At 46.9% G+C, this 27,570-nt stretch overlaps 3 protein-coding genes and 3 non-coding genes across 8 annotated transcripts; 4 read left to right on the top strand and 2 right to left on the bottom strand.

Moving 5' to 3' along the window:
* Positions 1 to 32: 32 nt before the first annotated feature.
* Positions 33 to 5,081, top strand: rtcb (RNA 2',3'-cyclic phosphate and 5'-OH ligase). 2 transcript variants are annotated; one of them, XR_012964551.1, is made up of 13 exons: positions 33 to 347; positions 656 to 734; positions 864 to 931; positions 1,162 to 1,261; positions 1,434 to 1,590; positions 1,877 to 2,033; positions 2,145 to 2,304; positions 2,858 to 3,033; positions 3,114 to 3,302; positions 3,374 to 3,484; positions 3,564 to 3,683; positions 4,675 to 4,841; positions 4,942 to 5,081. XR_012964551.1 is itself a non-coding variant. In XM_076159711.1 (12 exons), exons 1-12 carry the CDS (start codon positions 255 to 257, stop codon positions 4,780 to 4,782), a joined length of 1,518 nt encoding a protein of 505 aa, XP_076015826.1. In that variant the 5' UTR covers positions 33 to 254; the 3' UTR covers positions 4,783 to 5,081. The 2 variants fall into 2 exon arrangements, 1 of the variants encoding a protein (XP_076015826.1); XM_076159711.1 differs by having other exon boundaries at positions 4,675 to 5,081.
* Positions 5,082 to 5,435: 354 nt separating this feature from the next.
* Positions 5,436 to 15,661, bottom strand: xpot (exportin, tRNA (nuclear export receptor for tRNAs)). Of its 2 annotated transcripts, none has more exons than XM_076159709.1 (25): positions 15,491 to 15,661; positions 13,484 to 13,637; positions 13,074 to 13,156; positions 12,925 to 12,981; positions 12,769 to 12,838; positions 12,444 to 12,662; positions 12,127 to 12,332; positions 11,821 to 11,989; positions 11,321 to 11,557; positions 11,159 to 11,197; positions 11,007 to 11,069; positions 10,803 to 10,927; positions 10,572 to 10,716; positions 10,342 to 10,461; positions 10,161 to 10,255; positions 9,991 to 10,060; positions 9,609 to 9,847; positions 9,210 to 9,495; positions 8,910 to 9,099; positions 8,705 to 8,821; positions 8,478 to 8,593; positions 8,345 to 8,392; positions 8,183 to 8,254; positions 7,976 to 8,032; positions 5,436 to 7,887 (listed from the first exon to the last, which is right to left on the bottom strand). In XM_076159709.1, exons 2-25 carry the CDS (start codon positions 13,568 to 13,570, stop codon positions 7,861 to 7,863), a joined length of 2,937 nt encoding a protein of 978 aa, XP_076015824.1. In that variant the 5' UTR covers positions 13,571 to 13,637; positions 15,491 to 15,661; the 3' UTR covers positions 5,436 to 7,860. The 2 variants fall into 2 exon arrangements, with proteins under 2 accessions (XP_076015824.1, XP_076015825.1); XM_076159710.1 differs by having other exon boundaries at positions 12,127 to 12,311; positions 15,491 to 15,660.
* A 951-nt stretch (positions 15,662 to 16,612) lies between these two features.
* rpl18a (ribosomal protein L18a) lies at positions 16,613 to 19,543 on the top strand. Its single transcript, XM_076159875.1, has 5 exons — positions 16,613 to 16,692; positions 17,852 to 18,031; positions 18,569 to 18,698; positions 18,794 to 18,903; positions 19,395 to 19,543. The coding sequence occupies exons 1-5, from the start codon at positions 16,675 to 16,677 to the stop codon at positions 19,485 to 19,487; spliced, it is 531 nt and encodes a 176-aa protein (XP_076015990.1). The 5' UTR covers positions 16,613 to 16,674; the 3' UTR covers positions 19,488 to 19,543.
* Positions 17,656 to 17,783, top strand: LOC143008246 (small nucleolar RNA SNORA68). The gene has a single exon (XR_012964572.1). It is a non-coding gene; the product is annotated as a small nucleolar RNA SNORA68 (small nucleolar RNA).
* LOC143008247 (small nucleolar RNA SNORA68) lies at positions 18,333 to 18,460 on the top strand. The gene has a single exon (XR_012964573.1). It is a non-coding gene; the product is annotated as a small nucleolar RNA SNORA68 (small nucleolar RNA).
* Positions 19,544 to 20,657: 1,114 nt separating the features above from the next.
* Positions 20,658 to 20,776, bottom strand: LOC143008245 (5S ribosomal RNA). The gene has a single exon (XR_012964571.1). It is a non-coding gene; the product is annotated as a 5S ribosomal RNA (ribosomal RNA).
* Positions 20,777 to 27,570: the final 6,794 nt, after the last annotated feature.

The raw sequence follows: 27,570 nt of genomic DNA, 5'->3' as shown, positions 1-27,570 counted from the left end.
ATTACTGTAAACTAAATGATTTATTTTTCTCTTAAAATCTATATTCATATTCTCTTAATATATTTATTGTCTCAAACACCAAAGCAAATTACCTGTAAGTGAAAACCGATAAAAACGATTCGAGTTACTAAACGCGTTTTCCCTCAGTGCTTCCTCTTAGGCGTCCGTAGTTCAGTGATCGCTGGCACTTGGCAGGAACAGCCGGCGTGAAGCACAAACACACAGATATTAAGTTAAGTTTCTGCGTCTTCATAATGAGCCGCAGCTACAATGATGAGCTGCAGTATCTGGATAAGCTCACTAGTAACAGCTGGAGGATCAAAAAGGGTTTTGTTCCCAACATGCAGGTGAGAGAGCGACGTGGCTAACGTTAGCTACGTCCGTGTGTCACTGTTAGCACATGTTAAATTTGTCCCTTATAAGGAGAAGCTCAGGTAGAGGCAACATCATATTTTAAACAAACCACATTACTATTGTGAGTGAGGTTATTATGACGTCATAAGACTTTCTGCAGGAAAGAATGATTGAACACATGAAGAAGACGAATGGTGGATCAGCTGTAGTTCCTCATCAGTTCATCAGTATTTAGACACTTCAAGTCCACGTGTCTCAATGTCATGACAACCAAAGCTGATGGTTTCCATCTCCGTTTTAGGTTGAAGGAGTGTTTTATGTCAATGACTCCCTGGAGAAGCTGATGTTTGAGGAGCTCCGTAACGCCTGCAGAGGAGGAGGTGTGTGTCTGTGGAACCATAATGTCACTGATCACACACACACACACCCAGCAGACACGCACACAGACGCAACTGAAACATGCCAGCCTTCTTCCTGATTGATCTGCTTCACATTATTTATCTTCTCAGGAGTGGGTGGCTTCCTTCCAGCCATGAAACAGATCGGGAATGTTGCAGCGCTGCCCGGGATCATACACGTGAGTCAACACACAGACACACACACACACACACACACACACACACACACACACACCCACCCACCCACCCACCCACCCACCCACCCACCTACCTACCTACCTACCTACCTACCTACCTACCTACCTACCTACCTACCTACCTACCTACCTACCTACCTACCTACCTACCTACCTACCTACCTACCTGCAGGGGCGTTTGCAAGAGTAAATGTGCTCTAACTCTCCCACAGAAATCCATCGGCCTGCCTGATGTTCACTCTGGATACGGATTCGCCATCGGAAACATGGCTGCCTTTGACATGAGCGACCCCACTGCTGTGGTGTCTCCAGGTCTGACACGCACACACACACACACACACACACACACACACACACACACTGCTTGTTGGTGTGTGTCCTGCACTTGAAACCTCGCCGTATCTTTAGTGTTTTCAGCTGGAGAACAGATAAATAAGAGTAAATGAGTTAGTTTAGACTTTGAGATTCCTTCTTTGTATTTCAGGCGGCGTTGGTTTTGACATTAACTGCGGCGTCCGTCTGCTGAGGACAAACCTGGACGAGCGAGATGTCCAGCCGGTGAAGGAGCAGCTGGCCCAGGCTCTGTTTGATCACATCCCTGTGGGAGTCGGATCCAAGGGCGTCATTCCCATGAGTGCCAAGTGAGACCAACAGGGGGCGCTGCAACACACGCTACAGACCATAATGAGCCGTGTACTCTACAGAGAGAAGCAGATTAGCTGTGACTGACTGCTGGATGTCAAAGCATGTGGACTGCTGAACTTTGTGGCCCATTAAGTCAGATTCATGTGTTAAAGTGCTTGTTATGTATTCTGAGCTGTGATTGTGAGGTTCGCTCTGTGTGATTTGTCTAATTTTAAGCTCTAATCTCCATGGTTACAAAGGAGGCAGCACTGAGCAGGTTAATGAACCATGTGTGGTTTGCAGGGACCTGGAGGAGGCGTTAGAGATGGGCGTGGACTGGTCCTTGAGGGAAGGTTACGCCTGGGCCGAGGACAAGGAGCACTGTGAGGAGTACGGCAGGATGCTGCAGGCCGACCCCAACAAGGTCTCCTCCAAGGCCAAGAAGAGGGGCCTGCCACAGGTACGCTCGTCGTCACGCACTCGTCCTCACGCTCGCCACACGCTGTGGTGTCGCCGCGACGTTACCGTGACATTGCCGTGAAGTTGCTGCGTTTGCTCTGTGTGGTTGCAGCTCGGCACGTTGGGAGCAGGGAATCACTACGCTGAGATCCAGGTTGTGGATGAGATCTACAATGACTATGCAGCCAAGAAGATGGGCATCGACCACAAAGGTCAGGTGTGCGTGATGATCCACAGCGGCAGCAGAGGCCTGGGACACCAGGTGGCCACAGGTAGGAGCTGTTTGACTCCGCTCCTTAAACCGTCACTTGGTTTCTTTTCTTCCTTTGTTTTTGTCCACTGCTGTTGCTATTTTGTTTTTATTGAAGCAAACATTTTACATGACATTGGCTGTAAAACTTTATACATAGACCCTGAAGTAGAGTACAAGTAGATTGAAATTGCAATGATCTCATAGGGTAAATACAGTGTTTACAGGATGATGTCAAACAGCAATGTAGGCTAGTATAAATTGCATCATAGGCTGTGGTAAAGAGAAGGAGAGAAGTGAGACAGAAACAAAACAAAAAAACAAAAACAAAGAGAGGACATCCCACCCAGAGACCCATCCCAACCCTGCAGTTACACAACCCTGCAGATACACAACCCCGAAGTTACACAACCCCGTATCCATACAACCCGGTCCTGGCCCGCCTGGGATGGAAAATAAAATGAGACAGTAAAAAGGAACTGTTCGGTGTTCTGATAATCAGTCACTAGTCTGGCATAGCCTGTAGCTCTGGTCACTTGGTTTCAGCTCTGAAATGTGCTGACTTCTCTACACAGACGCTCTGGTTGCCATGGAGAAGGCGATGAAAAGGGACAAGATCACAGTGAACGACCGTCAGCTGGCATGCGCTCGCATCAGCTCTCAGGAGGGGCAGGACTACCTGAAGGGCATGGCTGCAGCCGGGAACTACGCCTGGGTCAACCGCTCCTCCATGACCTTCCTCACCAGACAGGTGGACCTTCATCACCTCACAGCCCAACGCTCAGCCGTCATACTGATCTCTGACCGCATGGCATTGTGGGTGTTTTCCAGGCCTTCTCCAAAGTGTTTGCGACGACGCCGGACGACCTGGACATGCACGTCATCTACGACGTCTCCCACAACATCGCCAAGGTGGAGGAGCACATGGTGGACGGCAAGCAGAAGACGCTACTGCTTCACCGCAAAGGCTCCACGCGTGCCTTCCCCCCCCACCACCCCCTCATCCCCGTCGACTACCAGGTAACTAACAGGACGCACACATCTCTGCTCAGTGTGCACAGTAGAACCCTCACCGCGTCCTCTCCCCTCAGCTTACAGGTCAGCCTGTGCTGATCGGAGGAACCATGGGAACCTGCAGCTACGTCCTGACAGGAACCGAGCAGGGAATGACGGAGACCTTCGGCACCACCTGCCACGGAGCGGTACGACCTTAGAGCTACGGCACATCCCTCTGAAATAAGATGTGTTGAGGCACGCAGACCAATTGTGTGTGTCCTTCAGGGTCGTGCTCTGTCCCGAGCCAAGTCCCGAAGGAACCTGGACTTCCAGGATGTCCTGGACAAGCTGGCAGACAAGGGCATCGCCATCCGTGTGGCCTCACCTAAGCTGGTCATGGAGGAGGTACAGACACTCAAACGCTGAGCTGGCTTTGTTGTTGTGCATTTTTATTGAAGAAAGCATTTGACATGACAGTGAGAATACACTTATGGGACATTTTGGAGAGCGTTTGTTGATACAGAAAGAGGGGGGAGAAAGATCCCACTTTATCCCACTGCTGCTAGTCTGGTCCGTGTGTAACGCGTTTCCATATACAGGTTATGTATTTCTTATTATTTTACCTTTGTTCTTTATAAACATACAGGAGGAAAAAGTTAGAAAGAGATGGGAGATGGTAATGTTCAAATAAATGAAAACAGTAAGGTGACAGACAGGGCGACAGCAGAAAGCCACGGCCGCCAAAGGTTGTGTAAACGTGACACAGTAGTCTGGATGCAGATGGGGTCCTGGATGACATCAGTGTTGTTGATTCAATGATCTCGTAGGTACAGTTTGTACAGGATGATGTCAAACAGCAGTGTAGCTACAGATGGCATCACAGGCTGTGGTGGGAGAAAAAGAGAGAAAAAAGGGGGGCACACGAGGAGAGAGAGAGGAGGAACATAACATAAAGAACATAAAGGGAAGATATCCCACCCAAAGACCCTGCGCCCCACTTTGGGAACCCCTGCTTTAGACTGTTAAGAACCCCCCTGGTTTTTGGTGAACATTGAGATCTTGGTTGGGAGGGAGGAGAATATAAAGGCACCAGGCGAGATCAGGGTAGTGAACCCAGTAGTGTAATTTATCAATATGAATTGCCCAGTAATAGGATTGGAGGTTTGGTAAGGCGAGACCTCTCCTGAACTTCACTTCATCACTTATAAAAGTGATTTGTGGGTCCTTGGAGGCTTCGCCCACCAAATGAAGGCGCAGATCATTTTGTCTAAAGAGCCAAAGAAATGTTTAGGTTAGAATAGAGGAAGAGATTGAAACACGTAAAGAAATCTCTGCAAAACATTCATTTTGATTACACCAGGTGTGATTTCTAACATTTGCTGGTTTTGGTTTTCAGGCTCCTGAATCGTACAAAAACGTGACAGACGTGGTGAACACATGTCACGACGCCGGAATCAGCAAGAAGGCGATTAAACTGAGGCCCATCGCAGTGATCAAAGGCTGAGGACACACACACACAAGCACACACACATTAAGGACACATGAACCATCTGGACAAACCAGGTTTGTTTGTTTGGAGTTGATATTCTTTTAAAAAGAGAAGGAATGAATTTCTAACAGGAATTATTATTTTATGTTATTGATGAGATTGTGATATTTTCAGTTTAGCTGCAAACGAACTACAACCAGGCGTGAAGGTAAAGTGGGATGGCCTGCTTCCTGTCGCGTTTATGTCACACCTCCGCCTGTGTACGTTTCCTTGACCGATTGATTTTCCTTTCATAGTAAAATCACCTGATCAAACTCTTCTGCATTCATCTGTTATTTCATCTAAACAGATCAAATGAAACTCCTATGATCCATTATGACCTTAGTTTCAGCCTCATGACCTGGTGTGAGGATGAAGCTCAAGTGACTGTTGAACCTCTGGCAGATAAACCAGATGTTTGTCACTCATTTTATGTTTCCCAGTGATCATCACCATGGAGATGCTGTTTGTCTACAGATTGAACTGAAATAGTCCTTTACTATAAATGAATCATATCTGCAAAATCACAAACATGAAGTCACGTGAAGCTGCAGGTCTTGATGCCTGATTGAAGTTCAGGTCAGCAGGTGTGTGAGCATGAATGTGAGACCAGGGGACTGCAGGCTGTGGTGGTTAGTAAACACTTTATTGGTACTAACTGATGTTCTAACTGGTTCATCAACATATCAAAAAATAAATCCACACCTCAACACATTACACCATCAAACTCATTCATGAGGCATGAACATGTCACACCGACGGGCATTAACAGCCTGTGTGTATGTGGCCATACGAGGGGACAGAAGGAGTCGGAACCTTCTGAGCTCGGCAGCTTTCACACTGGGACTCAAACTGCTGATTGTAGTTTAGTGAGTTTATCAGGTCGAGTCTCAGTGTGAACAGTGAAACAGATCTGACAATGTGTGTGTGGTTCAGGGGCTGGCCCGGTGAGGAACAGCTGAGTTCAGTCAGACGCTGATGACATCACTGCGTGTGTGTGCATGCATTAGTGTTAAGAGCAGAGCCTGACTGATAAACACTGGCTGATATTTGCTGATCACAGATATCGATGTTTCCCAGGCGACGACCTGGCGAACAGAGACAAAATGTGTGTTACCGCATGTTCTTCTCCATAATTACTTTAGAGTTTGGTGTAAACAGCATTATCAGCGTCTCATTATGGATAAGGCTCCGTGTGCAGACACTTTAAAGGAAGGAGCCATAAAACCACTTTTCCACTGTTGGATCAGCTGATCTGCTCTGATCTGGCCTTCCTGGATGTACTGATCATTTAACAAGCTTTTCAGGTTTGTCACTTTTAAAAATGGTTTTCATTCAGGAGTACTTTGAAAAGAAAAAAAGAAAGAAAAAGATCTTAAATACAGTCCCAAAAGTTCTACATTTTTCTATTTTGATACTTAAAAATAAAATTTAAAACCTAGAAAATATTTCTAAACCCAATGTCTGATCACCAAAACTAAGAAGGAGAAAAAAAACCCAAACAAGTGGTGACATAAAATCTGCAAAAACAGAAAAACACTTTTGGAACTTTAGACTCTTGATTGTCATGTGACCCATCAAATCCTTCACATGCTCCGTAAAAACATGAGGCCACGAACACAAGACGATTCGGTCTGATCGACATTTACATCCACAAGCATGACGTCAAACTGAAGGTAACAAGCGTGTGGATCATCTGAACAAAGCACCGGAGCGGGAGCCAAACAGGAAGTCTCAACCAAATGCTACATCAAAACTAAATACATCCAAGAAGTTTAGACTGAATGAACAGTGGAAACGTTTTGCCTTTAAAAAGGACAAAGAGCAAGAAAAGCACAATGTGGAAGAAAAGTATTTTGACAAGTTCGGAAGTGGGTCTGACTCGTGGACGTAACTTTTCCAGTCACTCCAGTCTCGTGATGGGTCTGAACAGCTGATTCACAGTATTGATCGTTTGCATTAACCATCTCTTCCTCTTCAGTCTCTGATATAAAAGCAGGAGGCCGTATGTGTCCGTCGCGAAGATTCTTTTAAAAAATGTTGAACCTTGGAACCTTTATTTACATTTTAACATCTTATTCTCTTATTTACACTTTGTTCCTCGTATGTTCATTTCCATCTGAAATCATAAGAGCTGATCAGGCAACAAATATTCCAGTTTGTGGAATATCAAATCAGGAAAATACCTGTGGATCGCTAAAATAAAGGGGGAGGAGCCTCTACATCCAATCAGGTAACAGAATCTTCCTAATACGTATCAATTTGCATCTCCAGAACTGAGCAGGAAGTTAAAACTGAAATAATCTTCAGGTTCCCACTTCAAAATAAAAGCACCCATAGAGAACGAGGCCACGATTTAAATCAAGTTAATTTCAGCCCTTTTCTTCTTCTTTAGTGAACTCAATCTGTGGCAGCAACAAAGACAAAGCAAAACCAATCAATCAGTCAATCAATCTAAAATGTTCTTAGTGTAACACTTTGACTCAAAAATTGAAAACCGAGGCCAAAATTAAACTAAATCATTCAACCAAACTGATATTTGCTGAATGTGTGCAAATAAAATGAAGTTATTTAACCCTTAACAGGCTACAAATCTAAACTGACGAGTCATTGTTAACTGAGAACATTGTGTTTACAACTGAAAATCTCCTTTTGAGTTTTCATTCCTTCAGACCCAATTTGACCACACAGAGCAAATGAAAGCATCCGTGTCGCTCCTGTGATGAGGTCGATGAATCAAACAGGTAGTGATGAAGTCAGGCTGCAGTCTTCCCCGCTTTGTGATCAGCAGCCTCGCCGACCACTGGCTCGCTCGCTCGCTCGCTCCCTCCCTCTCTCTCCATTGTGAATCTGAGTCCTGGTGGATTGACGCTGGGCTCACTCGTGGACGGCTGGTCGCTCCGGTCCATCCGCTGGCTTCAGTTTATCCAAACTTAGACTCTTCGGGCTTTGTTATGCTTTTTCTGTATTAAGTGCAAAAGCAGCTCCTATGCTAAGTTCTGTTTGGGTTGGTTAAGTGGCACCTTCTCCCACTTCCTGTGAAGGGCCTGATGGCTACAGGCGCGCTCGCTGAAAGAACGCCTGAGGAACAAACACAAGCTGGTCAGGTCTTCATCATATGACATGAAAGGAGGTAAAGAGTGAGGGTGAAGGAGACAACGCCCGGTACCTTGATGTAGCTCTTCAGCACTTTGACGTCCGGCTGCTGAAGCACCTGACAAAGCTCCTGATCACAACACATTATTGATCATTAGGGACCACTTTGATATAATATAATGATGATATAATGATGATATAATTGAGGCTTCATCAAGAGTTGAATGTGAGAATTCCATAACTTGGAGCTAAACGTTCTGCTTCTCAAAGATTCTCTGACCTGTGTGATTTCTGGAGACACCTGAAGTGAAGGAAGATACTCCTGCTGCAGGAACTGGATGAACTCCGGCCCCTGAGGTCACAAAGGTCATTCAGACATTAACACATCAGTGAGCCGTGATGTCGCGAGTGCGCGTGTGTGTGTGTTTGAGATGAGTCGTACCCGTTTGAGATGAATCATTTTCAGTGTCAGAGCACATTCGGACAGCGTCTGGAAAACACACCCAAGGGATTGAGCTGAATGTTTTGGGAACAAACTGGTTGAAGTGGTTTCACACTGAAGAACACAAACTCACCAAAACCGTCTGGGCATCTGTGAGGTCAAAGGTCGGTTTGAGAGGAGCCAGGAAGCAGGCAGGGACGATGTGTTTGTAGATGAAGTCAGGGAAGCCCACCATGCCGTCTTTCCCTCCTGACACACACACACAGACACACACACATGAGACAGTGGTGCAAACACACATGTGTACGCACATGCCGCTCGTCTCTGAGCTCACTAATGCACCATGAAGCCTTTGCTCACCCCACAGCTCCACCAGTCTGGACAGGATGAGGAAACAGGTCTTCTGAGCCACTGGGTCGGGGAAGTCCACAGCGCCCTGGATGATGGTGAAGACGACTCGCTCGATGTTCTCTGCTCCTGCCAACGACAACATCAAACCACCTGTAAACCTACAGAAACTCATCTCGTGTCTGTAGGAGCGGAGTGCGAGGAGGTGCCGCCTCACCCTGATTGGCCATCACTTCGTTCATGCCGCTGCTGGCGATGGTCTGGATGAAGCAGAAGTAACTCCTCCTCAGCATCTGCTTCTCCAGAGCAGCCGCCTGGTCGTTCTCCTCGGCCGGCCGCGACAGCACCTCAAAGATGGCCAATACCAGCGGCATGAAGACCTGCTGCAAGAACGGAGACACATGCCGCTGCCAAGGCAACACAGAGAGAACAGCCGTTATCCCACTGTGACTTAGAGGTTTGACAAAAAGAAAACCCTGAGCCTGGCTGGAGGAACTCTGTAGTCCTGCTGTAGTACCTTGAACTTGGCAGTGATCTGGCTGATGAGAGGGATGAACTCCTGCAGGTCTTTGGCCTCACAGTCCTTCAGCATGTGCTCAGAGGCAGCAGGGATGAAGGGCAGCACCTCCTCTTCCATGCAGATGATCATCCTGTGCAGGAAGGAGCGCACAGAGCTCCTCAGCAACCCCCGCTGGACGGGGCAGCTCAGTGCAGGCAGGAAGGTCTGCATGCAGTCTCTGTAGACCTCCGTGCAGCCACACTGCTTCACCGTCTGCTTGTTGCTGAAGGCCTTGCTCGTCCGACTGTAACACAGCAGGGACACTAGTTAGACGGGCAGAACATGAACCATCTGGACCAGAACATCAACCATCTGGTTCAGTGCATGAACCATCTGGACCATAAGGTCTCTGGTTACCTGGCGAAGCCGACGGCGTGACTCAGGCAATCGGCGAGGACGACCTGCCGCTCCTCCTCCGTCTCCTGCGGCAGCTTGGCCAGCAGCAGGGTGAAGGCCTCCATCAGGGGGCTCAGCAGGCTCCTCATCATGGCCTGCTTCCTCTCTACGGGGCTCTCGCCGTTCACAATCAGCACGCCGGCCGTCTCAAACATGAACAGCTGGTCATCGCTGGTCAGCAACGCCGAAAAGCCATTTTCCTGGAGAGCAGAGTGGAGAGATCGATCAGTAAATAAGAACAACTGGTGTGAGTGTGAGGAGGGTTCATGCAGCTGTGAGGTCTAGTTGACCAATGAGGTGCGAGGAGTAATGGTGGCGGTGGCGCGTGAGGGGTGTGACTCACAGGAGGAGCGAGCTTCAGCAGGTCCTGGATCCTGCTCAGGATGCCCTCAATGAAGCCATTCATGTGTTTACTGTCAACAAACACACACACACACACACATCAATCTCCAGCATCTCCAAGCAAACACGTCAGATCCTGGTGTCTCGGTGAGCTCGTTGTTCCAGACTTACTGCAGCGTCTTGACGAATCTGGAGAAGAGGTAGGCCACTCTGCTCCTCACCTTGGGGCTGCTGTGCCTCAGGCCTCTCTGGTCCAGGAAGGCCATCTGAAGGCAAAGAGAGGAGCGGTGAGCGGCACACCGAGCTGCTACACACACACACACACACACTAGCATGTCAAAGCTTCACTCACCAGAACGTTTGGAATGTGCTGCGGCTCCACGATGAAGAACTTCTCATATCGAGCGACGGTCTCAAAGAACTCCAGCGACACAGAGGAGTGCTGGTACTCACTGACGCCACACGACACCAGCTACAGCGCACAGAACACACAGGTGAGACCCTGACTCACACTTTCAGAAACATGCCTTACTTCTGACCTTCATTAATGCCCCAGAATGCGTGTGTGACACTCCGACTGACCGTCCGCATCATGTCCTGCAGGGCGCTGGTCTTGGCCGTGTCTCCAGAGAAGTGAGCGCCGTGAGACACCGGCAGAGCCTCGCCCAGCATGTAGAGCAGCCTGATGGCCACCTCCACCTCCATGAACCGAGCCGTCTGCCAGCTCCTGAAGCACGCGCACACACACACACACACAGTTTGGTTATTCACCCCTCAGTGTTGGCGCTTTAAGGTGCAGCGTCAGCGTCTTACTGCATGGTGCTGGTGAAGACTCGGCGCACGGCCTCCAGCAGCAGCTCAGGAGACACCTGAGCCAGACGGTCCAGCAGCATCTTCAGCTGCTTCCTGTACTCCACAAACATGGCCTCGTCCTCCCCCTGACAACCACACAGCAGCGGTTACTCACTCACGCACTCACTACGCTCCAGCGTCTGCGGCCTGTGGAGAGACACTCACCTCGTTTTCAAAGTTGTACTCGTCGTCGAATGTGAGTTTCTTCATCACGGCGAGCATGATGGCCTGTAGAGGAAATGTGCTGCGTTAGCTTCTCTTATAGTCGATGACCACATGAGCGTGAAACGGGTACGACACTGACACTCTAGTCTCACCTCTATATTTGCTTTCTGTTGCTCTGTCAGCTGAGGAAGCTGCAAAGACAGAATGAGAGGAAGAAGATGAGAGAAGTGTAAGTAGTATGAGCAAGGTGTAAACAGCTGCCATGAGGTGAAAGTTTCTGCCCCCTGATGCTGAGGAGCAGGCCTGAGTCGGACCTGTTTGAGAACGTGCAAGTACTCGTAGCAGAAGCCCACGATGTTGGCAGATATGTCGTCGTCCTCGTGCACCAGCAGCTGCAGCAGCAGCGGCACTTTGGCCTCCACCGCCTGCAGCGTCTCTGCCGTGTCTTTGGGGTTTCCTCCTTTGGCCAGCTTGGTCCAGCTCAGTACCAGACTCTGGCCCATCCCGTTCACCAGCCGCGAGAACTTGGCCAGGAAGTCCACGTCCTCCTCCTGACAGGAAGAGACACAAACGACCACATTTTACCATCCAGGAAGCGTGACAACGTGTGGCCTCTGTGATAACACAAACACACGGCTCTAAAGTAAACCAGACCTCTTATCTGCACCAACTACCCATACAGATTATGGCAAAGCCAACGAGCCAAAGTCTGTACGGCAACGTCACACACACATTTACTCCAGCACAAAGACACTCATGATGACTGCACATCCACACTTCTACGGTCTGATGCCCCTCAGGCTCAGGCTCGTACCTGCTCCACATTGAAGAACCCAGCCGACTGCAGCACTTGGCACAGAGACTCCACCAGCTTGGTCTTGTCCATGGGGTCCATTCCTTTGTTCACAATTTCAAACAGGCAGTCGCAGGCCTCCTCCCTCAGCTCCTCCACAGACATCTGACTCAGCAGCAGGTTCACAAACCTAGAGACACACACAGTAAAAGAATCAGGTCTGAAGGAGGTGTGTGTGTGTGTGTGTGTGTGTGTGTGTGTGTGTGTGTGTGTGTGTGTGTGTGTGTGTGTGTGTGTGTGTGTGTGTGAGAGAGATCGATCACTGACCGGTCGTTGGCGATGAGGTTGAGGTCGATCCAGGACACGTAGGCCCCCACCACCTCCAGACATTGGCAGGTGAGCTCCGGGTGGCTCTGCTGGTACGCCTGCAGGATCTGGAACCAGGACTCCACCAGGCTGGGGATGCACTGCTCCCTCATGGTGTCTTTGATCAGCGTGTTCCTGCGGGTCTCCTGCGCGAACACAAAGACAAGCTGACAACAAGTGAGACACAAAGACAACACATCTACAGCGGGTCTACAAAGTCCAGCACAAATGTGAATCCACTACAGGCCTGATGGTGCGCGTGTTTGTCTGTGTGTTACCTCGGGGGTGTGCAGGATGTCTCGGTCCACCACCTCAGCGTCTATGGCCATGAGCGTCCTCAGGTAGACGTCCACGCCGTGAGGGTTCAGACCCACCAGGGACAGGATGTCGTAGAAGAACTTAGGCCAGTGGGTCAAATATTCCATGATGAAGGTCAAAGCGAAAACCTGAGCCGCCTTGTTCCTGATGAAGGGCTTCTCAGGGTGAGTGTTCATCAGCTGAGAACACAGAGAGGACACGGCATGACGACAGATCCGCACACACTAACAGCGCGAGCCAAAGGTCAGATTGTTGGTGTGTGAGTACATGTAAAGTCACAGCTACCTGACACTGCAGCCACTTCATCAGCGTCTCTCTGATGAGCTGCTGCTGCATGGCGCTCAGGCCAGCATGTCTGCAAAACGAACACACATGTCACTGCAGTCACACACTCAGACACACACCTGTAGTCACTCATCACACACACACACTGAAACTTACCTGAACTTAATCTGATGCTCCAAAACCTGGAAGCAGAAGAACTTGACGTGGTCGTCACTGAAACATGAGACAGATGTTGGCGTTACAAATACTTGTCATGTTCCTTCACCTGTTGAATGTGCTTTGGTTTGTTTGGATGTGAAGCTCACTTGTAAATGCCTTTAGCCAGAGCCTCTGCACAAACCTCCCAGGCATCCTGAGACTCCTTCAGCTGCTCAAAGTATACCATGGCCTGCTCCACACACCCACACACACACACACACACACAAGCACAAGCACACATTTAGATTGTTTAGGTGACCTGTATAGCTGATGATGTCATGAGGCAGTGAGATTAACGGGATGTGGTTTGTTTGTAGTATTGACTGATAAGAGCCTGAGCACACACACAGCAGGTGACTGAACCAACACACCACAGCTGTTTGAAGGCTCCATGATTTGTTTTTCAAAAAGCCTAACATTATTACAAGTTGAAATGAATCACAGCTTCTTATGATTTGGTGATCGCATGTGGAACACGCTGCCATGTTTAAGGCAGCGTGTCTCTTTCAGGCCTCACCCTCTGTCTGTAGCAGGCGTCGGCATTGGGGTTGAGCCCCAGCAGGGCCTGCTCGTCCATGACTGCAGCGACAGACTGGCAGGCCATTCGTGGGTTAGCTTTCCTTCACAGCAGGTCCACTTCTCTCTGCTAGCATGCAGCACGGTCCATTCATCTGCAACACAGAGGGAGGAGGCAGGAGACATCAGCTCACTCTCACCTCCATCAGGGCCCAATAACCTGGCATGTAGCATCATTGACAATAACTCTTACACTCTGCGCCAAGTGCTGACCTCATACAGGAGCACCTTCAGTACAAGACTCATTCCTACCAGATGCACCGCAGGTAATTCTTCCTTCCTGTGGCCATCAGACTTTACAGTTCATCTACCTCGGGTTGGGGGATGAGCAGTAGGGACATACCTGAGCTCCTCCCCTTTTCTTTCTTTGGACTATTAAAAGCACAACACGTTGATCTTATATACCATATGTGTACGTTTTATAAGTTGTAGTTACTTATGATCATGTCAATCAGTATAATTATTTATCATGTTACCATACTTGTACTGCAACTGTTGCACAACAATTTCCCTTGGGATAAATAAAGTATTCCCTTATCTCTTATTTAACAATGTGTAAATTGTCACACTATAGCAGTGATGACATCACTTTGTTAGTTGGATGAAATCACTTTGTTAGCTGAAAACATCACTTTTGTTTATTTAAGCAGCTTTAGGGTCTGACACTTTTGTAATTACGGGTGACAATTTAGAGGCTTAGAAACTACGACATTTTTACTCAGTGTTGACACCTGCTGGCAGGAGGTGAAACTGCAGCAGTCGCCGCCTTTTGAAAGAGTCACGTGATATTTGCAGTGAATCTCTGCCACCAGAAGATTCCATACGGATGTTTGAACGAGAGGCGACACAACAACGTCTGACTGGCATTTTGAGTTTCGTTATTAAACATTTATATAAGTAACTTCGACTTAGGTTTACCAAAGCCGTGACACATCTGTGAATCTAATTTATATCCATTTTTCTAAATGTATGTCAAGTACATTTACTGTCATTCTCACAATTGACCCCATAGTCCAATACAATTACATTGTTTCAAACACTATATATAAAGTACATTTAGTTAATAGATTGTTTGTGAGCTCTTCTGTGTTGACAGCTGACTGACGCATCCTCATCAATAATAGCCACAAAATGTGAGATTCAATGATCAAAACTTCGTTATTTGTATTTAGAGTACCTGTCATATTAGCACTCAGCCTCAGCCTTCACAACTCTCCTCCAAAAATGTTTGTATCTAAGACGTTACTAGTCAATAAATCATTGTTGGGCTTTTCTTAATTTCACGTGTCATTAATGTTCATTCATGTTCTGACATATTCTAACATGTACAGCCAATGTAACATAACAGATCCAGATGAGCATTTACAGAATAATCATAAACATATGAAGTCATAAACGTTCAGAGCTTCTTTAAACTGTGACACAGTCCACATGATGCAACGCAGCGTCAACTACCTGAGCCATAGTGACATCACTCCACGTACACACCGACATAGGGCTGAATACCGGCTCAATGTAAACATGTCCAGAGTCAAAAACGTCTTACAGGGTTAAACCTGACGCTGGTTTGTGTCGGTGCGGAGCCGTGACGAGTTTAAACCGGATCCCTGCTGGAAAAGTTGACAGTCAAGAGCTGACTGCTGCTAACTGTCTGCCAAGTTAGCTTAGCCACCTAGCCGCGGTCACATCACACACACATACACAGGCGCGCGCACACAGACATACTTATACTCAATCCCGGGTTCATATTCAATCTTGACAAAAGACACTCGGAAGGTGTTTAGGGAGCGCAGAGCAGCTTTGTTGCCGTTTTACGGGCTGCTGCTGCTGCTCGTTTCGCCGCATCCTCGCTCGCTCCGCTCACTCACATCAGCGTGGAGAAAACACCCAGCGGGGATGAGCCGAGGCTCCGCCGCCGGGGCAGCGCGGCGCTGGGGGGGACACTCACCTTAGTGAGGGGCAACAGTCCGGGTGTTCGGCTCCGTCACAGCATCGTGGAGCCGCAGGAAGCCTCTAGAAATGTGCTCGTAGCCGCACAGCGTCTTCTCGTTCACCGCGGCGGCGTGTCCACTCAGCGGAAGCACCCGGGCCTCCTTCTTCTTCTTTGCATTGAAATACGAACCGGGCATACTGCCACCCACTGTCAGAGAGTGTGTACTGCGGAATTACATGGCAGACAAAGTGGACTGGACTGTGTGGAAAACTGGCCAAGTAGTCAAGGACATTAAGATTTCTCCCCTCACGCCTTTACACCTGGTTAACCCCAGTGTGGAAAACTTCAATGTCTTCAATATGTGTATTGCATGTGAACGCATATACATAATTAAGGGGGGCAGTAGCTCAGTGGGTAGAGCTTCCGCTTGGGAACCGGAGGGTCACCGGTTTGAGCCCCTGCTGAGGTGCCCCTGAGCAAGGCACGGAACCCTCAATTGCTCCCCCCTCTGCGAAGGGTGGTAATGTAATGTAATGTAAGTCGCTTTGGATAAAAAGCGTCTGCCAAATGCTCGTAATGTAATGTAATGTAATAATTAAGGGCCAGTAGCTGTAATGTGGCGTTTAATCTTACGTGTCTTTGATCAAATCAACCGTGGAACATGTCGGAATGAGACACCTGATGATGTGTTTGTGGAATCCAGGCGAGCCATGTCCTAAGATTTGGACAATTATGTAAATCTTTTTGCCTCATACCACATAAATCAGACAATATGGCTTTAATAATAACATGCATGTCAAACATGTCAGGCCACGACCACAGGTATGTTTGACAGGAGGGTTGGTCTCATTAACAGATGTTTAACAGATAACATAAATGAAGGCTATTTTATTTCTGAGATGTTGGATTAATATTTACTTGGGACTGTGTATTTTCGATTAGTAATTTTGAAATTATGTTGCGTTAATAAAGTTTTGAAAAATAACAAAGCATGAAATTCATTCTAAATATGATGGATCAATTTCAATTTATATTGTTTATAATTACAATTATGATATCCAAACTAAACAATGTAATGTATGTTATGTATATGTGTTTAAATCGTTACGGTACTGTGGCCCCGCCTCCTCGTGCCGGAGGTGACGTAAGCACGCTCCGCCTTTCTACTTCCTCTTTTACTGTGGCATCGGAGAGACACCATGAAGGCGTCTGGCACTGTACGTAAATGTCTTTATTTATGCTTTTCTGCTTATAGAACACGGTCTGTTTGGGCTCATACTTCAAGATAACGTTAACATGTATCGACCGAGTCCCTCACGGTGGTTTTACGAGTAGCATGTAGTGTTGATTTTAGTCTTTATCGGCGCTATGTTTCTGCGGCTACAACATGGCGTCCGCTGCACCATGTGGCTCAAAATGGGACTCGGTGTAATTCCGCCTGGCTCCACATAAATACTTATTCACACCAACAGCCGCGCCCGAAGTAAAGTATTCCGTTTTGAATGATGTAAACGTGTCCCAAACTTGCTTCGCTACCGCTCAGCCGTGTGCGTCGTCAGCCGCCGGTGTGCTGGCGAAATGTGTGCCCGTGGCCGTGAGTGCCCAAGCTCGAAACGGACTCGAATCCCGACCGGGCTCTGGCGGGTCCATGTGCTTTCCCCTTTAAAACTTCTAAACTACGTTTGTAATGAATCAAAATGATCATGAAGTAGCCTGCTTTATCAGGACCCGGAGCAGCTGTGGACGCGTGAAACGTGTTGCTAATAACGAGCTAGGATGAGCATCGGTTTGTCCACAAAGTCCCGAACTGATCAATCTTAATCAGGTCGTCGCAGTTTAGTACGATCCCCAAGTAGCACTGACGCTGTCAGTGAAGTGATGGTAAAGATGACACGTGACAAGCTCAGTGATCAAAATGTTGAAACGTAATCCACATGAGGCGTTTCCTGCTTTTCCAGCTCAAATCTCTGTTAATATAATCTGAAAGCAGGAAAATGGAGCAAATTATTGTCAACACTATTGATGAAACTACTTTGATTTACAGATTGATCATTTGCATATTGATTTTAGTGCACAATCAACACTGAAACAATGTAACAAATCCTCCTAAATTGAGAAAGCTTAATCAGTTTGTGTGACTGCAGAGAAATGAAAGTCCAGCTTGTCCTTCTTCCTGTAATGTTGCACCCAAACCCAATGGTCACGTCGCTCTGTGTCGTGACCTAGTCCGGCGTGCAGACAGCCACTGAACCTTGTCGCCTTTCTGATGCTCATGTGCCTCAGAAAGTGAATCCAAGGTTCCACATGTGATTGTATCAACGCTCCCAAATGCTCCTCCGTGCTGAACGCAACCTAACAGTCTCTCTCTGCCCCCAGCTTAGGGAGTACAAAGTCATCGGGCGCCTGCTGCCCTCTGCCAAGAACCCAGCACCCCCCCTGTACCGCATGAGGATCTTCGCCCCCAACCATGTGGTGGCCAAGTCCCGCTTCTGGTACTTCGTCTCCCAGCTGAGGAAGATGAAGAAGGCCAACGGAGAGACGGTCTATTGTGGTCTGGTACGTAAAGTGGAACCATGTTCAAGTGTCAAGTCAGTACGTCTGCACACACTCTGATGTACTCTGACTGGATTACAGGAATAGAAAGTAGTTACATGTAGCTGATGTGATGTATTCAGTCTGAGCTCTGCACCTTCATGAAGTGCACTGGAAACACCAAAAAAATCACATTTTAGTGAGATTTCTTAAACTATTGCACTCATCATTTAATCCTAGAGTATCTAAGTAACTGCAGCTCTGGTATGAGGTTCACTCCAGATGATTCCATGACCTCCTGAGATGTACACCCACCTCCACACCTCATGCACCCTAACCCAATGGTCACGTCGCTCCGTGTCGTGACCTAGTCCGGCGTGCAGACAGTCACTGAACCTTGTCGCCTTTCTCATGCTGATGTGCCTCAGAAAGTGAATCCAAGGTTCCACACACATTAGGACTGATACACACAGCACACACACTGTGCTGAACGTGTTGTAATTGTCTGTGTTGAGTCTTTGATGATCTGTTCTTACCTGATGGCGCTTTCCATGTCTCCAGGTCCATGAGAAGTCCCCCCTGAAGGTGAAGAACTTTGGTATCTGGCTGCGTTACGACTCCCGCAGTGGCACCCACAACATGTACAGGGAGTACAGGGACCTGACCACGTCTGGAGCTGTCACCCAGTGCTGTAAGTGTCTCTCTTCTCCCCCCCCCCCCGCCTGGCACCTTCTCTCTCGTGTCCCTGAACTCACCGTGTCTCTGTGCTCTCGTTCCCCCTGTCAGATCGTGATATGGGAGCTCGTCACCGTGCTCGTGCTCACTCCATCCAGATCATGAAGGTGCAAGTGATCGCTGCCAACAAGTGTCGCAGACCTGCCATCAAGCAGTTCCACGTAAGTGTGTGTTTGTGCGTGTTTCTCTCTGAGAGCACTTTGGTTGTTAATGTTTATGGAGGTCAAGTCACAGAATGTAAAGTTGTTTTCCAATACGTGGAAACATGGAGGTTTACTGTTTTTATTCAGATGAGCTTTAAAGAATTTGAGTTAATGTTAATAATTGGAGTAAAATCAACCCTCATGGTCCTGAAGTTGCAGCACGTCTCCATAGTAATGCCATCGGGCATTGACCAAAATTAGTGACTTGACCCAGACTCCTGCAGTCTAGACGGTCTGACTGTGACTCGGCGGCTCTCTCTCTGGACTGTCTCTCTGTCAGTTCCAGCATCAAAAGCCGCCCAGATTAAAGGCCAGATTCCTCTTCCAGGTCTGAAGCTTCCATCTTCACTCCTGGCGGTTTAGAACCTGGCCACAGATCCCAAAGAGAGCGGATGGACTCAAACATTGTGATTTGTTTTGTCTGATCTTCCTCTTGTTTGACTCTGCAGGACTCCAAGATCAAGTTCCCACTGCCCCACAGGGTGCTGCGCCGCCAGCACAAGCCCCGCTTCACCACCAAGAGACCAAACACCTTCTTCTAAATCTGCTTTTTCATTTTGTGCGGGACAAAATAAAACGACTGTTGTCGAAAACAGAAGCATGTCTTTGTTTTTATAAGTGGCATTTATTTTTGAAGGATGATGAACCAAGCCTTTGTTTGTATTGAGGTCATTTGAACAGTATCCATAGTGACGCACAGGGGAGAGGAAAAACAAAGGCAGAAAAAGATTGAAGTTTATTATACAAGTCAAGTTCCAAACTATCTGACACAAATTGGAAGCTTTTATAGTTTGTGATTTATTACTTGATACATTTTATAGTAAGATGAGAATATAAATGGACTCGTTAAACAAAGATGACTCTACTTCAGTCATTGCTCTGGGAGTTGCTGAAATCATTCCTTAGAGGTCAAATGATTTCCTATTTGACTCCAATAACAAATGCAACACCAAGGTTATCAAACTCACCCACCATCAACCTCAACAAGAGTGCGCATCCGGCCCCTACCCAGAACTTCTTAAGAAACGCCTTAACTATTAACTATGATCTCGTCCCCACCAATGACTTTCAGCATTTACCCATACAAACCCGAGCCACTTACTCCGAACACGGCGATAAAGCCAGCCGTATATTAGCACACCAGTTAAAATGACAAACCACCTCCAGTCTGACACCCAAAGTCAGTACTCAAACTAACATCACCAGTACTGACCCCATGGAAATAAACTTTTTTCTTCTTAAACCTTAATCCCAGCTTTCAATGTATACATTTCAGCCACAGATTTTGTGTGATTTATTTTCTCCACTATACAGCTGGAGTCTTTCAATTAAATTGGGAGTCCATTCCTAAAGCACCTTGTGTTTGAACGGTGGCACACAATTACACACTCCTGTCTTGTTTAGTAGAAATACTAGTAATGAACAGAATCCATGACTAGTAGTAATAACAGCTGACCTCTGGCCATGTGCGATACTAATTTTCTGAATATATGCTTTCATATATCTTTCCAAATTTAACAATAATGTTAATTTGGCAATTGCAGAAGTTTACAGTCATGTTCCATTTTAAAGCTTCTTAAATGTTATTGTACGTTTGTATAGCTGTGCAGCATTGAGTGAAATGTAAAAAGTGGCACCGAGTTACAGCGGCAATAATTCCTGAAATTGCATTGAAGGAGAAACAGCGCCCCCTTCTGCTCAGAGGGCACAAAAGCTTACGGCACCGGGTATTCCCAGGCGGTCTCCCATCCAAGTACTAACCCGGCCCGAACCTGCTTAGCTTCCGAGATCGGACGAGATCGGGCGTGTTCAGGTTGGTATGGCCGTAAACGAGGACTGTTGCTACACAGAGGCACTTTATAGGTGAAATACACATTTAAATAATTCTACTCCCTTTACAAGTCCGAATTTCCCACCACACACGACACCAGAGATGAATCGGTTCCTTGCCAATCTTAAATTCCCAAACATCAAAGCCGACAGTGCGACGGCTCTGGATTGTCCACTTTCTCTTGCAGAGTTACACTCCTCAATCAGAGCGATGCAATCTAACAAAGCCCCAGGCCGCGATGGAGTTCTTCAAGAAATTCAGTACTAAACTTGCACCCCTACTTCTTTTGATGTTTAATGAATCCCTATAGAGAAGGGCTCACTTCCTCCCACGTTGTGTCGAGCTTCAATAGCTCTTCTCCTTAGAAAAGACAAAGACCCCACCACCTGTGTCTCATATAGACCTCTATCCCTATTAAAAGCAGATATTGAAGTCTTGGCCAACTAAATGGCTTCATTAAAGGTCGAAAACTATTTTTTTAACACTTGTACCCTCTGAAATATTTTTCACTCCTCTCACCCTATCATTTCACCAGAGATGTAATCTCCCTGCACGCTGAAAAAGCCTTCGACAGTTTAGAATGAGGATGTTTATTTGCAATAGTGAAGCAATTTGGCTTCTGAATCAATTTCAGCAGCTGGATTAGATTATTGTACTCATCGCCACAGGCCAGTGTCCATACAAATAACATTCTTTCAGAATATTTCACACTACAACAGGGGACCTGCCAGGCATGCCCCTTATCCCATCCAGCCTACATTGCTATTTGACATCGTCCTGTAAAAACTGTACCTACGAGATCATTGAACCAACAACACTGATGTCACCCTGGACTCTGCGTCCACAGGGGCAACAGGGTTTCAGTTCTCCCTTCTCATCTGTAGATATGTTTAATGTGTAAGCTGTAGTTTGGTGGAGGCAGACTGATTAATTCCATTAAGCCAACTGTAGATGGCAGTGTTACCTCAGCAATGAAGCCATAAAAGGACCAATAAAGAAGTTTTCACTGGTGGATGGATGTATGACTGTGTGCAGACAGACAGATGGATACAGGGATGGACAGACAGACGGACAGTTAAACTGACTACGCTGGTCTGAATGAAGCTGGTTAGAATGTGAAGTTTGTCTCATTGCTTGGCAGCCTGCTGGTAAATCATATTTATACAGTGTAAGTGGTGCTGTGTACAGTTGGGTGGGCAGCAGCCTCATGGGCGTGTGTGTGTGTGTGTGTGTGTGTGTGTGTGTGTGTGTGTGTGTGTGTGTGTGTGTGTGTGTGGCTGCAGAAAGACCTCACTCAGTGATGGAAAACATTCTTTAGAATGAGTCACAGTCATAAACATGTAAAATCATTACAGATACCCTCCAAAGAACACGCTGAGCTCAGCCTGAGCTCTGTCCCACTCTGTCCAAACACAACACAGCACAAATGAGACTCAAACTGTCCATTCTGACGCTTAATTAAATTCTAATATACAGGCAAATGTTTATGAGCCGGATCCTGAGTCGGAACATTTTCTGTTATTTGTGAGCAGCACATTTCGGACAGGAAACAGGTTATAGGTTCAGAAATCATTTCCATACAAAGAAACTCAGTATATATTGCTGCGTTTATTGTTGGAATTAAAAGAGTGTTTGGAATATATTGAAATGTTCTCCAGTTTCCCTGTGGAACTCATTGTGAAGACGGTAAATCAAAGAATTTAGAGGCCATTAAATGTAACAGGCTGAGCTTTGGAGCAGACGTAAGTGTGTGAAATCGACTCTCCTACACAGATGAAATAGTTTTCATGAAGCGGCGGGGCGCTGACGGCCCGCACACACACACACACACACACACACACACACGCACACACACGCACACGCACACACACACACACACACACACACACACACACACACACACACACACACACACACACGCCTGCACAAAGTAAACTACACAGTTATGTTTGTGGAGGTCACACACAGGTGGTGTGTGTGTGTTGGTGCAGCACTAACCACCTCTGAGTGTGAAAGTAAAGATTCCATCCGTTTCAGTCTATAATGAAGTAAAAGTAGCAGAACTAGAAGTGGGAAAAATACTCAGTTACAAGTAAAAAGTCCTGCATTCACATTTTATTAGTGTGAAAGAAGGAAAGGAAATATGGAAGGAAAGATATAAAGAATGAAGGGAGGAGGAGAGAAATAACAACTATATTATTGATGTGTTTAATCTTGAAAGTATCGAGTATATTATATGTTTTGGTATGAACAGGACTTTGTCGTCCTCTAGTGGCAGAGACAAAATACACTGTAGCTTCATGTTTCATCACCAGGAAAACTTTGACATCACAACTTTATTTTTCCACATTTTTATTCGTAATTAAAAAGTGAATCAGACAAATAAATGACACAAATATTTTCCCAGTAGGCTGCATATTTCACTGCAGTATTTTCTCTTGATAAATGTTGTTACAGGACAAATACTGTGGCTGATTGTGAAACGTCTGTTAATTATTTTCCATAATTTTGATAAATGCAGTAGTGAATCACTGTACATTTAATAATATGTGTTCTGTATTTGTCTTCACATTACTTAATTACAGTACATTTACTCAGTGAAAATACACAAACCTGACTTGTCCCCTTTAGAATAACTATGGGTATTTCAAAGATATACTGTATTTGAATAATATATGTTTATCTCATAGATCTACTCACCTTCCTGTTAAAGCACCTGTCTGTCCATCAGGCTCCAGAGCACCAGCCTGTGTGTGTGTGTGTGTGTGTGTGTGTGTGTGTGTGTGTGTGTGCAGACACAGAAGGGACCCTCACAGGCTCAGAGGGCAGGAGGTTTAGACCCGACCACAGTCTGGTCTCTGCCTCTGCCAGGTTTACTGTTGTGCGGCCTGGAAGAGGCCGGGGGAGGCTGGGGGGCTTTGTGGATCCTCAGGCCTTCCAAGAGCTGAGCACAGAGTGGCAAAGTCTCAAACCACACAGGGCACCAAGGCTGAGAGGGTCCAGCTGGCAGGTGGAGGCGAGCAGAGGGCGCGCTGGGTTCACCCTGCTGAGGAGCTGAGGACAGGATCGGTCCAAGGATGACAATTTCATAAAGTGCCTGCTCCAAACACAAAGGACCTACAGGGGACCTATGGTGGACCCACAGAAGACCTACAGAGGACCTACAGGGGACACACAGAGGACCTACAGAGGACCTATGGGGGACCCACAGAAGACCTACAGGGGACCTACAGGGGACACACAGAGGACCTCCAGAGGGCCTTCAGGGGACAGTCAGAGGACCTACAGAGGACCTATGGGGGACACACAGAGGACCTCCACAGGACCCATAGAGAAAATACAGAGGACCTACAGAGGACCTATGGGGCACCTACAGGGGACCTGCCGAGAATGCCTTCCCTTTTTTTCTCATTTCCTTCATTACTTCATTCTGTCCATCACTTCCCTTTTATCCCGTCTTGTCTCCTTCCTTCTTTGCTTTTCCATTTCTTCCGTTCTCCTTAAGTTCCACCTTCCCTCTGCCGCCTCTGATCCTCTGACAGTGAGACTAAACTACTGGACTCGTCTCCCCCTCTTCTGTCATTTTTTCTCCTTCTGTCTGTTTCATGCTTTCCTTCTTCCACTGACCTGAGAACATGTGCAGGATTTCACTCCATTCTTCATCACAATGACGTTTACTTTCGTTGACTTTTACGTGCAATCAAGTATTTCTTTCCAGAGTTGTACTGTTACTTTTACTTACTCTCAATATGGGAGTACTTTCTCCCACCGCTGGTCTTCTCTTCCATCACCCTGAAGACCCTCTACTGTCCTTGCCCTCCTCTTCCTGATTCCCAAGCATCCTGGCGCCATGAATGCAGACTCGTTTTTTTCTTCTTCTTCTTCACTGCCAAACCCCTGTGAGTGAGTGGAGTGTTGTAACAGATACCAATGGGCACTAAGTTCAAAGCCCTCCCAGCTTTTTTCTGTCTTTAATGAGTATTTAGTGCCCCCTCCCTGGGAATAAAGCTCCCTCTGTGTGTCCAGTTTGCAGCTTCATTGTGGCCTCTATAGGAGCTGACAGCCTGTTTCATCAGAATGAGATTTTAGATGAAAGCTTCCTGGACTAGGATCAGGACTGAGGAGGGGTCCAGTTATCATCAATCCAAGAGGCGAAGCTGTATCGAGCTTTTCTGGGGCCTCAGAACCAATGAATCTGGACGGACTTCAAACGGGACGCCTTACGTAACAGCCCACGTCCTCTGCGACAAACTGGGTGTGTCTTTAGGAACGTTAACGTGACCCAAGATGAGCTCATGTGTCATAACCCGTTTCAAAAACACGGGAAAATACAACACTCACGTACAGCTACTGTGGGCTGGAGGAAGTATTTAAGTCATCTAGTTGTACTCGAGCAAGGACATTGGGACTTATTAGGTTGAAAGAAGAAGAGAAGGAGGGACAAAACAAATGATGTAAGAGAAAGAAAGAGAGAATAATTAGACAAGAAATTAGAAAAGACAGAATAAAGGAAGAAACCATCCAATTTAGATAAAATACTATTGAAATCATCCTAGAAATTGACTTTGTATAAGCTGAGGTTTTTCTTTTAACAAAAACATTTATCAAAAAATTCTAATTCATACAATTGATTGCAGAAAATGCTGTGTCAATATATTCATATGGAATTTATGATGCCACTTTTTGGGGTTAATCCCATTTTGAAAATGTGAATCTACACACAACTGAAGCTCCTGCCTCCTGATGGTACATTTGGAGTAACACACAGTAAATGTGAATGTAAATGTGCTGGGCTGTTTCTGTTTGTGTGTGTGACTCAGCCTCCATTTGTCTGAATTCCTCTGAGTCACTGGACAACAAGCGGCTGAATGAGTCCGGGAGCTTTCCCTGCAAGATAACGAAAGCCGTGTGTTTCCTCAGACGTCCTCCATCATCTCGCTGTAAATGGGTTCTTTTAGAGAAAATGTTGGGTGTCGGCGGGGAATCGGAGGTACGGCGGGTCCAGGCGGCCTGGCAGCTTCCTGCAGCCAAACTCTGCCTGAAATATATTGACTGTTCCACTGCCACAGACAAGGAAGGCAGGAAAAACTAACCGGAGGAGAAAGAAACGATGGGGGAATAAATGAAGCCTTTATTTTAGTCTGCTTTGTAAAAAAAAAGAGAGTTTTGGTGGTCCGTGCTGAAGGGCTGCTGAGCCACACACACTCCCGCCAGTGTCAGCGTGCTCTGATAGCCTTCATGCTTCTTTATGACACGCTGTGAGGCCGAGCTGAGTTCAAGCGCTCATTGTAAACTGGAAAATGAACACGTGCACTTGAACGCCTCGTCCCTCTGCCAGGTGTTGTTCATGTGGACTCCACCAGGTGAGATTTCCTGTTAGGCTTCCTGTCATGTCTAAAGTCAACATAAGTCCATCAAAGTGAAGCTGTAGATTTGCAGTATGAGCTCCAAAAGGGAAACGTGTGGTTTTGTTGTGGCTTTAAGGTTTAATTGGTTTGGTTGGGTTTGGTTTCACCTGAGAGGTCCTGATCACTGCTTCACTCAGTCTCTCCAGATTCCTCGTCTCCAGATCTCTCCCAGCTTATCGGCACCACATGGACCCACAGGGGACCAGATGGAATCAGGTCTGCTAGACTGCACCCTGATCAAGTAATGTGAACATGTATGATCAGCAGCCATGTGTGTCATTTTATGTGTGAACTTAAGGAGTTCTCGTATCACTTCTACATCCTAAGTGGAGACGTGTGGAGAGAACGCAGCCCCGGGTCGCCTGAACATGGCAGTGTTGGATTTGGGGAAGTTCAGCCTGGAATGTGAACGTGTGAATGCAGCGTTAGTCGTCTCTACATTGTTACCCTGCAGGGAAATCTACACACGCACACACGCACACACACACATTCCATGCAGTAGTCTGCCTTTTGTCTCTGCAGTGGTCCACAGACCAGAATCATTAGCAGTGAAATCAGGGGAATTGGGCGCTGCCAAGCTGAACATGTGTTTTCTCCTTAGAGCAGCGAGAGACGAGTCTCTGTGCATCCTGGGACTCTGGGAAAACCTGGAGCTGATCTGGATGCTCACAGAGGAACACGGCTCCAGGATCCATCTCATAAGCAGCTCTTTGATCTCCTTGCTGTTGATGGGTAAGATGCAGAAATTGTGTGTGAACAGGAAGTCTTATGCCGACTCCGAGCGGCGTCACACGGCGAGGCCAAGCCGAAGCTGTATGATGTCAAATCTGCACTTTTCACTTCTTGCATGTTATAATTTAGTTTTTGGCTTCCCGCTGGTCTCCACGGAGATTTATTATTGGAAACAAGTGCAGAAAAAAACAGCTCAGTTTGATCCAGTTTCTAAATGGAGCGGGTGAGACATCACATCAGACGACCAAGAGCTTCAGATCATGTTATTGTCCTTACCATTACCTCCATTACCTCCACCAAGGAGATGAGGTTCTCACCTCGGTGTGTGTGTGCATGAGTGTGTGTGTGTGTGTGTGTGTGTGTGTGGGTGTGTGTGTGTGTGTGTGTGTGGGTGGGTGGCTGTGTGTGTGGGTGTTCCTGAGGTCAGAGAGGTCAGCGGTCACTACTGCTTGTTGTCACCTGCAGTAAACAGCAGATTTTCCTCTGGAATGCAGTAGAGGAGAAGAACACTGAGTGAGTAAAAGTACTTAGTTCCTCTCTAATATTTGGTCGTCTCTGGTGGTCCAGTTCAGGTCTCCTCACACTTCAAAGGCCTCAGTGCTGTTTTTGGACCCGACTGGACTGGGCCGCTCCTGGTGAGTTCGGGGAGTCGGC

This window comes from Genypterus blacodes, unplaced genomic scaffold (genome assembly GCF_046128005.1).
Source record: "Genypterus blacodes isolate CSIRO-AG114 ecotype Tasmania unplaced genomic scaffold, CSIRO-AGI_Gbla_v1 ptg000099l_1, whole genome shotgun sequence".
In the NCBI taxonomy this organism is placed as follows: Eukaryota; Metazoa; Chordata; class Actinopteri; order Ophidiiformes; family Ophidiidae; genus Genypterus; species Genypterus blacodes.
Note: the sequence above shows the minus strand (reverse complement) of the source record. Positions and strands in the feature narration are given on the sequence as shown.